Here is a 14159-nt window from a genome sequence, read left to right as displayed (position 1 = left end):
GATTTTATTGGCTTGGTAATCTATTGCGTAGTTATGTTCCTGCTTTATATACATATTTTTGGCGTAATGTGGTGTTGCAATGAGTAACACGTATTGTCACTGTCTGACAGTGCTGTAATCATTGACAGTTTTGTGTTGAGGGAAAAAGTTGTCTTTTTTCTGCACGCTTTATTTGCCATGCGTAACTACTTCCAAAATATAACAGCAGAAAAGGTAAGACATTTAGATCTTTGAAGAAAGATTTGCATGGTTTTCTGCTGCTTGTTTGTGTTATTATTCTTATAAGTGCCTTTTGTATTGTGAAAATTATTTTGGTCTGGTGTACATTCACCCAGAAAAATGATACAGTACTTCAGTAATGAATGCTCTTGAGCAATGTTTGTGGCTCTTGCTGTTTCTATATTAGTGCTGTTGCAAAAAATTATTACTTCATAGCTCATTTTTGGTTGTTTTGAGTTTAGGAGTGTGATATGAGAGCTCCATGTAAGATTTTCTTGTATAAAAACCACAAGAAATTTAGGTTCAGTAACAGTGATTATTCACACATATTTTTGGTTGTACTGCATTTTTATTTTGTTCTCTGTGGAATTGCATGATTACGTTTTCTGGGGAATTACTATTAACCTATTTCTGCAGAATCATTCAGACAATTCTTTCATAATATCTTTTAAAACTGCAGGAAGCTCTACTTCATTATTTCCTTCAATCAATAGACTGATGTCATCTGCAAACAGTACTGGTTCTGAATCCCTAACATGTAATGGTAAATAATTAGTGTATATTATAAATAGGAATGGATCTGAATTGAACACTGTGGAACACCATGACTTAGTCCATATGGTTCTGAAAATTTTACCTGGAATTCATTCCATCCATATATTTTACTTCATTTACCAGAGAGTGATTTTACAAATATGATTTAGTCTACTCGTTTGGCACATCTCTTACACCATATCATTCAAGCAATCTCAGGAGCACAGAATGATCAATAACACCAAAAGATTTTGTTCAATCTAAGAATAATGCTGAAATTTTCTGCTATTCCCTACTCCATTTAAGAAATAGTTTATCAAATTGAAAGTGGCCATTTCAGTTCGACACCCAGAAATAATACTATTTTGTTGAACAATGTAATCATTTGTGAAAGGAAGACTTTTTAAATAATTTTTAGTGCCCTACCAGTAGTGACACGTGTCTACAGTTACACATAAATACTGGTCACTTTCTTATTTACAGGTGTTACTTCTGATGTTTTTAGTTGCTTCAGTAAGATGCCATTTGATAAAAATGGACTGAAGATGTCAAATAAAGTAGGGGTATGTTCCTTGATATTTTTATGATTTAATCTGGAACATCATTAATAATAATTGATTATTTACTCTTCTGTACATTAAAGGTATTTAGGAGTTCAGTTTGGCCTACTGGGTCGAGAAACAGGAATAGATTACTTATTTCAGTACATGAAAATTCTTTCAATGTTGTATTAGGCGGATTTCCAAACTTTTTCCTTCTAAAATTTATCAGCAACTGATTAGAATTGAAATTGTTTACAACAGTCCTAGCATCAGTAACATATGTTCCAGGCTGTGATAACACATACATTATTTTTGTGAGCCCTGTGTAGATTTCCGCATAGATTTAATTTTATTTTGATGATTACATAATATTTGTCATTTTCGTTTATTTTTGCCTCTTCTATGACGTGTTTCAAGACAAACTTTATTTTTTTCAAATAACTAAGAAATTCTAGACTGCTGTTAGTTTTTGTGAGCAGAAAAGGTTTCTATTTCCTTTTAAAACATACGAGTACTCTAATACATGATTTAAACCACTCCTTGAATCTGTCTGTTGTGCAAAACACTTTCTTTTTTAGAAAAACTGCATCGAAATTATGATTGTAGATTTGAAGCATGGCTCTTACTACGGATGTACAAGTTGTCATTAAGTTTTTTTGTGTATATTTTCTTCGATTCTCTTTTGTAACAAGGGATAAACAATTTGTATTTCTTCATAATTCTCGGAATGATTAAGGAAAAGCAAAACGGGCATTTGCAGTCTTTTATTACCTCATTTGGAATGTATATATCTCGAATGTAATTCATAATGTGTTTGCAGTTTAATCACATATCTTATGCTTTTGGTGACATATGACATGGATGTCCGCGACGCTTCTTAACCAGTCAAAATTTTGTTGAGTATAATACTTCATTCATTGGTGTTGGATAAAAAATAAACAAATAAATAAAAGTTCGTTGGAACCAATCTATATACTGGGAACACATCAGCTTCTTATCATTCCCTTGCAGATTACTGTTACCCAATACATTAAATGCCGTTCGTGATATTCCTTGTACAAGTGTTCGCTCGCCTTAGTGAAGTATGCCATTGGCATTTTACGGCATTTCAAAGATATTTTCTACTCCGCTAGGCGAAAAGTTGGGAACTCTGATCTGTTTAACTAGCAAAGAACATCTAAGTGTTTTTTTCTGGAGCTATGTATAGTACAGTGTAAGAATTTTATAAATTACTGTAAACATTTTAAGATTTGCGCTATTAGATTTGAATACTGTGTATCGATTTCGTTGCCTTATAATCAGTAGCATCTTTGGACTGATATGTACATCTTAGTTTTGTGTTGCTTGTCGTGTATTTGTTATGATTGAGAGTGTCACGAAACGAGATTAGGTTAAGAGGTTGTTGCTAATGTTTAGTAAATGAGATTCGTTACAAATGTCTTCAGAGAAAGTTGGTGAGACGAAGGATACGGAGGATTCTAAACCAAATCCATTACCATCTGTTTTGAAAACCAAATCGAAGGATGCTGTTAATGAAGAAACGAATAAGAGTAAACGTGTGGTTTTCCAGGAAAAGCCTGTCATTATCAACAAAACTGTATCAAAGAACGGAGAGAACACAAAGAACGAGTCATCTGATTTTGATAAACAGAAAGAGAAGAAAGATCGTGTTCGTCCGCCGACGAAGGCAAGACTGAGTTACTTATATTGTAGTTGTTTGTGCTATTTACTGGAACCATCGATGCTGTTAAGTTGAAGAACACATGTCTATATGACACTCTTGCAGGTTGTTGTTCGGAGGCTTCCACCAACGATGACGCTCGACGTGTTTGTTGACCTTGTTTCGCCTCTACCAGAGCATGATTTCATTTACTTTGTTCCTGCAGACATGAGTCTGGGCAGCAATGCATTTTCGAGGGTGTACATAAATTTCGTAAACATGGCAGATCTGCTTACCTTCCATGAGCAGTTCGACAATTATGTGTTTATGGATAACAAAGGTATGTATTACCACTGTTATGTGATACCTTTCGGAACTATGTTTACAAACGCCAACCTTTATACTTTCTGCAATTTTTATCAGCCAGCAAGTTCACATGTATCGAGGTTAAACAGACCTTACATATATTACTGAGTTAAAATGTGGTAATGGACGTTCGCTGAAACCTTTTTTGCGGCGACACCGATCTGCTGAATCTCTTTCTCAAGTTTCACGTTATAATAACGAATTTATCGCCTTATCAACGTGTGTTTAGTGATGAGGAAAGTACCTATGGATATATGGACTCTTTGGGGTGTTAATGGTCTGAATTGAAATAAGTGTATTTTGCAACGTGTAAGGTTCGTTTTGGACACAGTAACACATTATACAAACTTGGCATATTATTACTTGCTCAAGCTTCATTTTATCAGTACTGGAGAATAATTTCCTTCGATATCCAGAGAGATCATGCTTTGTTTTTTATGGCCTCCAGTTTTAAATCTTGCCCAAGACCTTTGAAATGGAATAGTGTGTATTCTGTGAGGTATTTATATCTGAAGTACAGACTGCGAGAGTAGATCAGACTAAGAAATGCAGTGATGGTGATAAAAGAAACAAACAATTGGTTGAAATGAAGCTACACGAGGCAATTGATATGGAAGGAAGGATAAATAGGTCAAAGCGTGGAAAAACAAATGTGTAAACGAGAAAACGATGGGAGATTGAAGAGGACAGAAGAAAAACATGTCAGCTAAACTTAGTTGAAAACATCCTGAGGAATCAGTCACCCATGTGGAGAAGCAAGATCAAATGTTGAAATTGTTGTATTGCAGAATGTGCTGCACTTGTTTCATGAAATTTTGTATATGAAACATGTCACCTCATTTGTAGCTCTCACTTGTGTGTGGCAGGTTTACCTGTGATGGGGCTGGAAAACGTAGTTCTGTCAAAGGAGTATGAATAAAGTTTTATAGCAAGTGTAGTCACAACACTATTTTTTTAAAGTTTTGTGATAGATTAAAACTGTTTGCCGGACCAAGACTTGAATCCAGGACCTTTGCTTGTTACGGAGAAGTGTTCTACTGATTGAATATTTCTTTGTGAAACGGAAAAGTTCCGAGTTTGTGTCTCGTTTCAGCAAAGAGTTTTAGGGTGTCAGCAAATTTCAAATCGGAACATTTGGTTAATGGATTCAAGGACAACTGGAAAGCACTACATTTAAGACCCAGGTGCCTGTAGATTGGCAAATTATATTGCTCATCCAGCTATGGGCTCTCCTTTAACAGTTGTCCATGAGTAACAAGGCTGTTTGGGATCCACACAAAATGTGTGCTGTGGAGCATGTTCTTGCTCAAATATGAGGTATTAACTAATGCAGGAGCCCAGAATAATTTTAGATTTAGTACAGTACTTGGGAGATTATTCTCCTGCTTATGCTTTTAGAATGATATTTTCCTACATTTTAAATGAATACCACAGCCATACAACTGTACTCACGGATGGTTCCAAGCAGGGGGCGTGCACTCCTACTTATGTTTCCAAAATGATATTTTCTGACATTTTAAATAAGCACCACAGCCGTGTAGCTGTATTCGTGGATGTGTCCATACACAGAGCACAGGGATTCCACTGGTTGCTCTGTACCCCCCCCCCCCCCCCAATCATGCCCTCAACTTCACTGCTTCGGTACCGAATTATCCACGATCTTGAGGATGTTGGAGCAAAAGAGATGTTGTGTGTGTGTGTGTGTGTGTGTGTGTGTGTGTGTGTGTGTGTGTGTGTGTGTGTGTGTGTGAGTGAGTGAGTGAGTGCGCGCGCGCGCCAAATTCCTTGTCTGTTCTGACTCCCTGGGTCTCCTTCAGTCTTGGCAATGCTTGCATTCGGCCAAATAAAGGAGTCCAGGGTATCCATGGCACCCTTCTCCACTTAACAAAGGCTAGGGAAGGGGGTGTCTTTCTGCTGGATGCTAGGGCACATGGTTATTGCAGAGAACTAAAGGGCAGATGTAGCAATCAAGGAGGCAAGTTGTGATCCTCATCATGGACACAAACCACATACGCTACTTTTTTTTTTTTTTATCAGTTGCATTTTAATCATATACTGCCACTTGTAAGAAATATTTTTTCGCATAAAGTATTTTTCGTAGTTCATGAAAGTCCTTTGAATTTCTTTGGTTGATATTGTTTCATAATATGAATCATCTTTGCAGATATAGTATATTGCATGAATTTATCTTCAGGATCACATCTTACTTATTTGTAAGATTTCTTCCATTCATAAATATGACTGTTATCCGTATGTACATATGTTTATGTAATATTTAAGGCTTCTTTATTTTCATCAGGCTTTTGGTACGTCAGAATCACATGCAGTATTTTTTGTTCCCATGAAGTGGTACAAATGAATAAAATACATTTATAAATTCCAAACTTTGCAGTTCTAATAACAATCAAAACACAATAATTCTTACGACGCTAGGCAAGGGTACCGCTAAAGGTAGTCTTATATGTTTTGAAATGTTTCTATGTAATAATGTTCGTAAGTAGATAAGTTTTTCTTGTTGTAAGTGTTTTTGTGTCATGTAAATGAGGCTTAAATGGGTACCTCACTCTTCATTCACCTAGACGAATGTGGAAAAACTGCATAAAAACCATGCTCACGTTAGCTGGTGAAAGCAATTTGATGTAATGGGGAATCGACTGAAATGGCTCTTGCCTTCCATCTCTGGCATTCAGCGAGCAGTCGCACTTTTAAAATAATGCCGTAAAATTAATAAGTTGAATTACATCTTGTACCCATGTTCTAACAAACTTATTCAATGTTACTTTGAGCACAAATATATTTCTCCTAAAGGGAAAAGGGAAAAATTTTACAACATTATGAAAAGAACAGTTGCTATTCGTCATATAGCTGCAGTCGAAGGTAGTCACAACGACGAAATAACTTGTCACACAGTAAGTTTTTGGCCACAGTCTCTGGCAGCTGAAGCCAGTCTACAAATAGCAGAGCGTTATGGGAGAGGCAACTGGGTGAGGGTAAGGCAGGGGCTGGAGCAGAGAGGGTGAGGGATAGCAGGGAAAGGCGGGAGACGGTAAAGTGATTCTGCAGTAGCATGCAGGGCGAGGTGTAGAGAGGGTAGGGCAGCTATGTGCAGTTGGGAGGTTAGACGGAGGGCATGTAGAGAGGGTTGGGGGGACGGGGGGGGGGGGGCAGAAAAGGAGACAATTAAAAAGAATGGGTGCGTTGGTGGAATAGAGGGCTGCGTAGCATTGAAACAGGAACAGGGAAGAATCTAGATGGGTAAGGACAATGACTAACAAAGGTTTAAGCCAGGAGGGTTCCAGGAACATAGGATATACTTCAGGGAGAGTTCCTACATGCACAGTTCGGAAAAGCTGGTGTTGGTGGGAAGGATCCAGATGGCAAAGACTGTGAAGCAGTCATTGAAATCAAGAAAGTCCTGTTCGGCAACATGCTTAGCAACAGGGTGGCCCAGTTGTTTTTTGACAATAGTTTGTCGGTGGCCATTCATGCAGACAGACAGCTTGTTGGTTGTCATGCCCATGGAGAATGCAGCACATTGATTGCAGCTTAGCTTGTAGATCACATGACTGGTTTTACAGGTAGTGCTGCCTTTGATGGGATAGGTAATGTATGTGACCACACTGAAGTAGATGGTGGTGGGAGAATGTGTAGGACACATCGGCTAGGTTAATTACAAGGATATGAACCATGAGCCAAAGGATTAGGAGCAGGGGTTTTGTTGGGATGGATTAGGATAATGTATAGGTTCAGAGGGTGGCACTGTAGGGGTGGTAGGAAGGATAGTGAGTAGGACATTTCTCATTTCAGGGCACAATAGGAGGTAGTTGAAATGCTGGAGAGAATATATAAGGGGCGTTCAAAAAGAAATGAGCCAGAGTCTGGAATGCGCAAACCGGTGACAGGAGGGTAATATCGTAATATCGTGGCATGTGTAATGAGGTGTGGTTCTTACCAGAGTGTGGAAGTTCACAGCCCATTGCTAGCCCGCACGCGTGGACACCACGTGACTATACAGAGCTAGCAGCAGCATGCATAAATCATCCAACACTGCCAGTCGCATTGCAGTGACATGGAGGCGTCAGCGGAAGAGCAAAGAGGTGTTGTTCGTTTTTGACAGCAGAAGGAGTAGGAGGAATGGACATTTGTCATCGAATGTCGCAAGTGTACGGTGAACACTGCATGTCCCTTGCAAGGGTCAAGGCGTGGCAAAAGTGCTTCAGGAAAGGATGGGTGTCGTTAGCTGATGATGTACTGTCTGGAGCACCACACTGCATTACCGATGACATGGTCTAGCTGGTGGATGCACTCATTACCTAGGACCACCGAGTGACAGTGAAAGCCATAACCGCTGTGGTCGGATTGAGCGTCGGAGTTGTTCACACCATCATGAAGAAATGACTGGCCATGCGCGAAGTGTGTGCCCAGTGGGTGCCCCACAGTCTTCAACCACACCAGGAAGCATGTTGAATGGCCCACTGTCTGGCTCATCTGCAGCACTATGCTCGGGAAGGGAATGCGTTCCTGGCATGAGTGGTGGCTGGAGATGAGTCATAGTGTCATTACTTTGAACTAGAATCAGAACAAAGTCTCCAGTGGAAGCATCCAGGGTCAAAACCACCAAAAAAAATCCAAGGCCATCCACATGATTGTAGGAAAGGTTACGCTGATGTTCTTTGACCGAGATGACCCCCTTCTGATTCACTTCCTGCGGCATGGGACCAGTGTTACCCGCAAACCTTGACCACCCTTTGCCAAGCAATCAAATCAAAATGACCAGGCAATCTCACCTGTGGGGTGAAACAGCCATTCACCATCTTGTGTCACAGTGGGGCAAGTGTCTCATCAGCCAGTGTCAATACTTCTAAGATACAAGTACTGGTTCCTGTAATTACACCTCTGGCCCATTTCTTTTTGAACACCCCTTATATTTCAGTACCTCCAGTCCTGTGTGGTCTGAGTCATGAAGGGAATACTCCTCTGTGACAAGGCTGTGGTACTTTGGGAGGTGGTTGTTACTGGAAAGATAAGGCATGGAAGATCTGTTTTTGTACAAGGTTGTAAGGGGGAGGTAATTACAGTGTTACTGTGTGTTTTGACAGGGGCCGCTTGTCACTGCAGATGCGACGGCCACAGGTGGCTAGGCTGTATGGCAGGAACTTCTTGGTATGGAATGGGTAGCAGCTGTCAAAGTGGACATATTGTTGGTGGTTGGTAGGTTTGATATGGTTGGAGGTACTGATGTAGCCATGTTTGCGGTGGAGGTCAACATTGAGGAAGGTGGCTTGTTGGGTTGTGTGGGACCAGGTGAAGCGAATGGGGGAGAAGGTGTTGAGGTTCTGGAGAAATGTGGATAGGGTGTCCTCACCCTCAATCCAGATAACAAAGATGTCACTAGTTAATCTGAACCAGGTGAGTTTAGGATTCTGGGTGTTTAGGAAGGTTTCCTCTAGATGACCCATGAATAGATTGGCATAGGATAGTGCCATGCGGGTGCCCATACCTGTACCGCAGAATTGTTTGTAGGTTACATCTTCAAAGGAGAAGTAATTATGGGTGAGGATATAGTTGATAATGGCGACTAGGAAAGAGGTTGTTAGTTTGGAATCTGTTCGGTGTTGGGAAAGGTATTGTTCAATAGCGGTAAGGCCAGGGCATTGGGGATGTTTGTGTAACGGGAGATGGCATCAATAGTGACGAGCTGGGCACCGTATGGTAAAGGAGCAGGTACTGAGGGGAGTCGGTAGAGGATAGGTTGCGGGTAATAGGCTGAAGGTGTTGGTATACAAGAGCAGAGTGTCTCTCAGTGGGGGCACAGTAGCCGGACACAATAGGTGGTCCTCGATGGTTGGGTTTGTGGACTTTAGGAAGCCTGTTGAACCCCCTCTGCGGGTTCGGGGGTTAGAATAGGCCCGCGGTATTCCTGCCTGTCATAAGAGGCGACTAAAAGGAGTCTCAAATGTTTCGGCCTTATGTGATGGTCCCCTCTCGGGTTTGACCTCCATCTTTCTAAATTATTCCGAAGAGCGAGCCAATTGGGGAAGGGCGCCTTACATGGTGCACTGTATCCGTCGTGTATTGAGACCTTTAGCCGGCTTTTTCGTCGTTGCAATGGTGTCCCACTCGTTTTCCATCTCTTGGGCTAGGATACGTCCCTGGGTGCGATTACCACGCTGCACTCTGCAGTGTTGATTTTAACTGCGACGACGACCTTGGACATTTTGCACCTAAGATCCAGCACGGTAGCCAGTCCGTTGTGGTGGGTCCGCCATGTACCCTGTTGGTTGTAGCCCCCTGACAACACAGGGATCGCTCTACTGATGCCTGCGCCGTTAACCCCCCACGTATGCCAAGGAGTAGATGCCCATCTCCCTGAGGCATCAGGACTCCCGGCAATGGCCATCCTGCCAGGTGGCTATTGCTGCGGCTGGGTGGCGCCTGTGGGGAGGGCCCTTGGTCGGAGTAGGTGGCATCAGGGCGGATGACCCACAATGAAGCGTCGTACATCATCTCTTGCCGGCGGCCAGCCACCAGCAGTCTCTAAGCGTTCTAGGGCTCATTTTAAAGCTAATGTTTATGACCCCAAATCATTCCCATCCCTGGCCACTCCATGGGAGGAACGAAAGGCAATGAATGACAGTGACGTGTATTCGCCCAGGTATCTCGTCTGTACCAGAGCTGATGGTGACTCGTTTCTATCCGTGAAGCCTCAGTTCTTTGTAGAGCATTTAGAAGACAAGTTTGGGGAGGTGGAGGGCTTGTCCAAAATGCGCTCTGGGTCAGTTTTGATAAAAATGGCATCCTCTGCCCAGTCACGCAGGTTACTTGCTTGTGACAAGTTGGGGGATGTTCACGTTACCATCACCCCACATAAGAGTTTAAATATGGTCCAGGATGTTATTTTCCATAGGGTCCTCCTTTTGCAGTCTGATGATGAGCTGTGCGCCAATTTAGAGCGCCGAGGTGTACATTTTGTCCGGCATGTTCATCGGGGTCCGAGGGAAAATCAGGTAGCTACCGGTGCCTTCATCTTGGCCTTCGAAGGTGATACCTTACCAGAGAAGGTCAAGGTGATGGTCTACCGGTGTGACGTCAAACCCTATATCCCTCCCCCGATGCGGTGCTTTAAGTGCTGGAAGTTCGGTCACATGTCCTCTCGCTGTACTTCTAGCCTCATGTGTCGAGATTGTGGACGCCCATCTCATCCCGATACTCCACGTGCTCCGCCTCCCGTCTGTGTCAACTGTGGAGAGCCTCATTCCCCTTGCTCGCCGGACTGCAGTATCTTACAGAAAGAACGCAAAATCATGGAATATAAGACCCTGGACCGACTGACTTACACTGAGGCTAAGCGGAAATTTGAACGGCTACATCCTGTGCGCATGATGTCATCTTATGCCTCCACTGTCACTCCTGCTCCAGCTCCTTCAGCTGCAAGATATACAGTCAGCTCTCAGAGTCAGAGGACCTCACCTGTCCCCTTGATGATGGGGGCCCCTTCTCTCGCTGTTGCTCCCACACCATCTACCTCGGGAGCAGCACCCACTAAACCAACGGGGACACCAGTCCCCACTTCTAAGCCGGAGAAGCGTAAGTCTTCTTCGGCTTCTCTCACTCGGAAGGGATCCCTTGAGTCACTCCCTTCCCAGGTTCCTACCAGCGGCACAGCAGACACCAACCAGTGGCTGAAGAAGCCACAGGTCTCTGGTCGACGGGCTTCGCGATCCTCTTCGGTCCCAGAGACTGACTCCAATAAGCCCTCTCAACAACGGCAACCAAAGGAACAGAGAGAGAAAAGGACTTTGAAGACCCGTAAGTCCAAGACACCTGCGGTGGCACCTACTCCACCGCTACCTAAAAGCTCTGCGTCTGAGGATGAGGTGGAGATCCTTGCGTCCGCTGAGGACCTCGATCTCACCGATCCCTCAGACGCAATGGATAGCACTTGCACGGATGCTCCATCGGAGGCAGCAGGTGACCCAGCGGCGTAATCTGCCTTCCCAGTCCCGTCACGCCTTTCTCCGCAATGGACAATACCATCCTCCAGTGGAACTGCAGCGGTTTCTTCCACCATCTAGCTGAGCTCCGCCAACTTATCAGCCTTCACCCTTTCTTCTGCATTGCTCTTCAGGAAGCTTGGTTTCCAGCAATGCGAACTCCCGCCCTCTATGGCTATCGGGGTTATTATAAGAACCGGGCAGCATATGAAAGGGTGTCTGGTGGCGTCTGCCTCTATGTCCTTCACACTCTGCACAGCGAGTATGTCCCTCTCCAAACACCTTTAGAGGCTGTCGCTGTTCGGGTGTGGACGCCACAGGCTGTTACCGTCTACAGTCTTTACCTTCCACCGGATGGTGATGTCTCGCAGCATGTCCTGGCTGCGCTGATAGCCCAATTGCCACCACCTTTCTTGCTATTGGGCGACTTCAACGCCAATAACCCTCTGTGGGGTGGGTCAGTGGCAACAGGTCGAGGCGCCACCGTTGAGCATTTATTGTCGCAGCTCGATCTCTCGATTTTAAATGTTGGTGCCTTCACACACTTCAGTGTGGCGCATGGCACATACTCCGCCATTGACCTTTCAATCTGTAGCCCTAGCCTCTTACCGTCTGTCCAATGGAGTGTGCATGACGACCTGTGTGGTAGTGACCACTTTCCGATCTTTCTGTCACTACCACGGCGTCACTCTTTTGGGCGCCCTAGCAGATGGGCTATGAATAAGGCTGACTGGGACTTGTTCTCCTCCACTGCCGCTATTGAGCCTCTCTCTAATGATGACATTGATGCGTTGGTTCAATCGGTCACCACCGGCATCGTTACTGCCGCCGAATCTGCCATTCCCCGTTCCTCTGGGTCCCCTCGGCGGCGGACTGTGCCTTGGTGGTCGCCTGAGATCGCTGCAGCGATTAAAGATCGCCGGCGGGCACTACAGCGTCCCAAGCGACATCCCTGCATTGAACACCTCATCACCTTCAAACGGCTGCGTGCGCGGGCCCGCCGCCTTATCTACCAAAGCAAGCAGAAGTGCTGGGAGCGGTATGTGTCCACCATTGGCCTCCATGTCTCTCCATCGCAGGTCTGGGCCAAGATCCGACGCCTCTATGGCTGAAACTTCCTGGCAGATTAAAAATGTGTGCACCAACCGAGACTCGAACTCGGGACCTTTGCCTTTCGTGGGCAAGTGCTCTACCATCTGAGCTACCGAAGCACGACTCACGCCCGGTCCTCATGGCTTTACTTCTGCCACCATCTCGTCTCCTACCTTCCAAACTTTACAGAAGCTCTCCTGCGAACCTAGCAGAACTAGCACTCCTGAAAGAAAGTTTTAATCTGCCAGGAAGTTTCATATCAGCGCACACTCTGCTGCAGAGTGAGAATCTCATTCTGCCTCTATGGCTATCTGACCCCTGTCAGCGTCCCTGCGCTCTCAGTGAATGGAGCAGTTTGTACAGACTCCGACGAAATTGCCAACATCTTGGCAGAGCATTTTACTCTTAGTTCCGTTTCTTCCAATTACCCACTGGCCTAATGCTCCATTCAGTGAGTGGGAATTTCGCAGTGCCCTAGCCGCTTGCCCTGATACTGCTCCTGGGCCAGATGGCATCCGCTGTCAGATGCTGAAACACCTTTCAGTGGACTGCCAGCGGCGCCTCCTCGATCTTTGCAACCGTCTTTGGGTCAAGGGGGAGTTTCCGTCGCAATGGCGGGAAAGCATTGTCATCCCCGTTTTGAAACCTGGAAAGAACCCTCAGGAGGTGGACAGCTACCGCCCCACTAGCCTCACCAACGTTCTTTGCAAGTTGCTTGAACGGATGGTGAGCCGGCGCTTGAATTGGGTACTGGAGTCTCGGGGCCTTCTGGCTCCGTCTCAGGGTGGTTTCCGTAAAGGCCGCTCCGCCACGGACAATCTGGTGAGCCTGGAGTTGGCCATCCGTACTGCCTTTGCCCGCCGTCAGCACCTGGTCGCTGTCTTTTTCGACATGCGGAAGGCGTACGATACGACATGGCGTCATCACATTCTTTCTACGCTTCATGGATGGGGTCTTCGGGGCCCTCTGCCGATTTTTATCCGCAATTTTCTGTCGTATCGTACCTTCCGCGTGCAAGTCGCGGCCTTGTATAGTTCCTCCCACGTCCAGGAGAACGGTGTGCCACAGGGTTCTGTTTTAAGTGTCTGCCTGTTTTTAATAGCCATTAACGGGCTCGCTGCGGCCGTGGGAAATTCTGTCTCCGCTTCCCTGTATGCTGACGACTTCTGCCTTTACTACAGCTCTACTGGCATTGCAGCTGTCGAACGTCAGCTACAGGGTGCTATCCGCAAGGCGCAGTCTTGGGCTGTAGTTCATGGGTTCCAGTTTTCGGCAGCCAAGACCTGCGTTATGCATTTCTGCCAGCGACGTACTGCCCACCCGGAGCCGTGGCTTTATCTTGCCGGCGAACTTCTTTCAGTGGTGGAATCACACAGGTTTTTGGGGGTGGTTTTCGATGCCTGGTTGACTTGGCTGCCTCATATCCAGCAGCTCAAACAGGCGTGTTGGCGGCATCTCAATGCTCTGTGATGTTTGAGCCACACCTGCTGGGGTGCCGACCGATCTACCCTGTTCCGGCTCTACCAGGCGTTAATCCAGTCTTGTCTGGATTATGGGAGCCTGGCTTATGGCTCAGCTTCCCCATCTGCGTTGCGGGTGCTGGACCCAATCCTCCATAGCGGGATACGCCTTGCCACTGGTGCTTTCCGCACCAGCCCTGTGGACAGCATACTAGTGGAGGCAGGTGTCCTTCCACTGCGGTTACGACGCCAACAATTACTGGCTGCTTATGCTGCCCATGTTTTTAGCTTG

General features: G+C 45.2%; 1 protein-coding gene across 2 annotated transcripts in view; it reads left to right on the top strand.

The window, feature by feature from the left end:
* The first annotated feature begins 2623 nt into the window (after positions 1 to 2623).
* Positions 2624 to 14159, top strand: part of LOC126194701 (probable elastin-binding protein EbpS) — a 96781-nt gene continuing 85245 nt past the window's right edge. For both annotated transcript variants that reach the window (XM_049932941.1, XM_049932931.1), the window contains exons 1-2: positions 2624 to 2982; positions 3082 to 3295. In XM_049932941.1, coding sequence (XP_049788898.1) covers positions 2731 to 2982; positions 3082 to 3295 — 466 coding nt within the window. In that variant the 5' untranslated portion in view covers positions 2624 to 2730. The remainder of the gene's footprint in view (positions 2983 to 3081; positions 3296 to 14159) is intronic.

Source organism: Schistocerca nitens, chromosome 1, assembly GCF_023898315.1.
Source record: "Schistocerca nitens isolate TAMUIC-IGC-003100 chromosome 1, iqSchNite1.1, whole genome shotgun sequence".
NCBI classification, from domain to species: domain Eukaryota; kingdom Metazoa; phylum Arthropoda; class Insecta; order Orthoptera; family Acrididae; genus Schistocerca; species Schistocerca nitens.
Note: the sequence above shows the minus strand (reverse complement) of the source record. Positions and strands in the feature narration are given on the sequence as shown.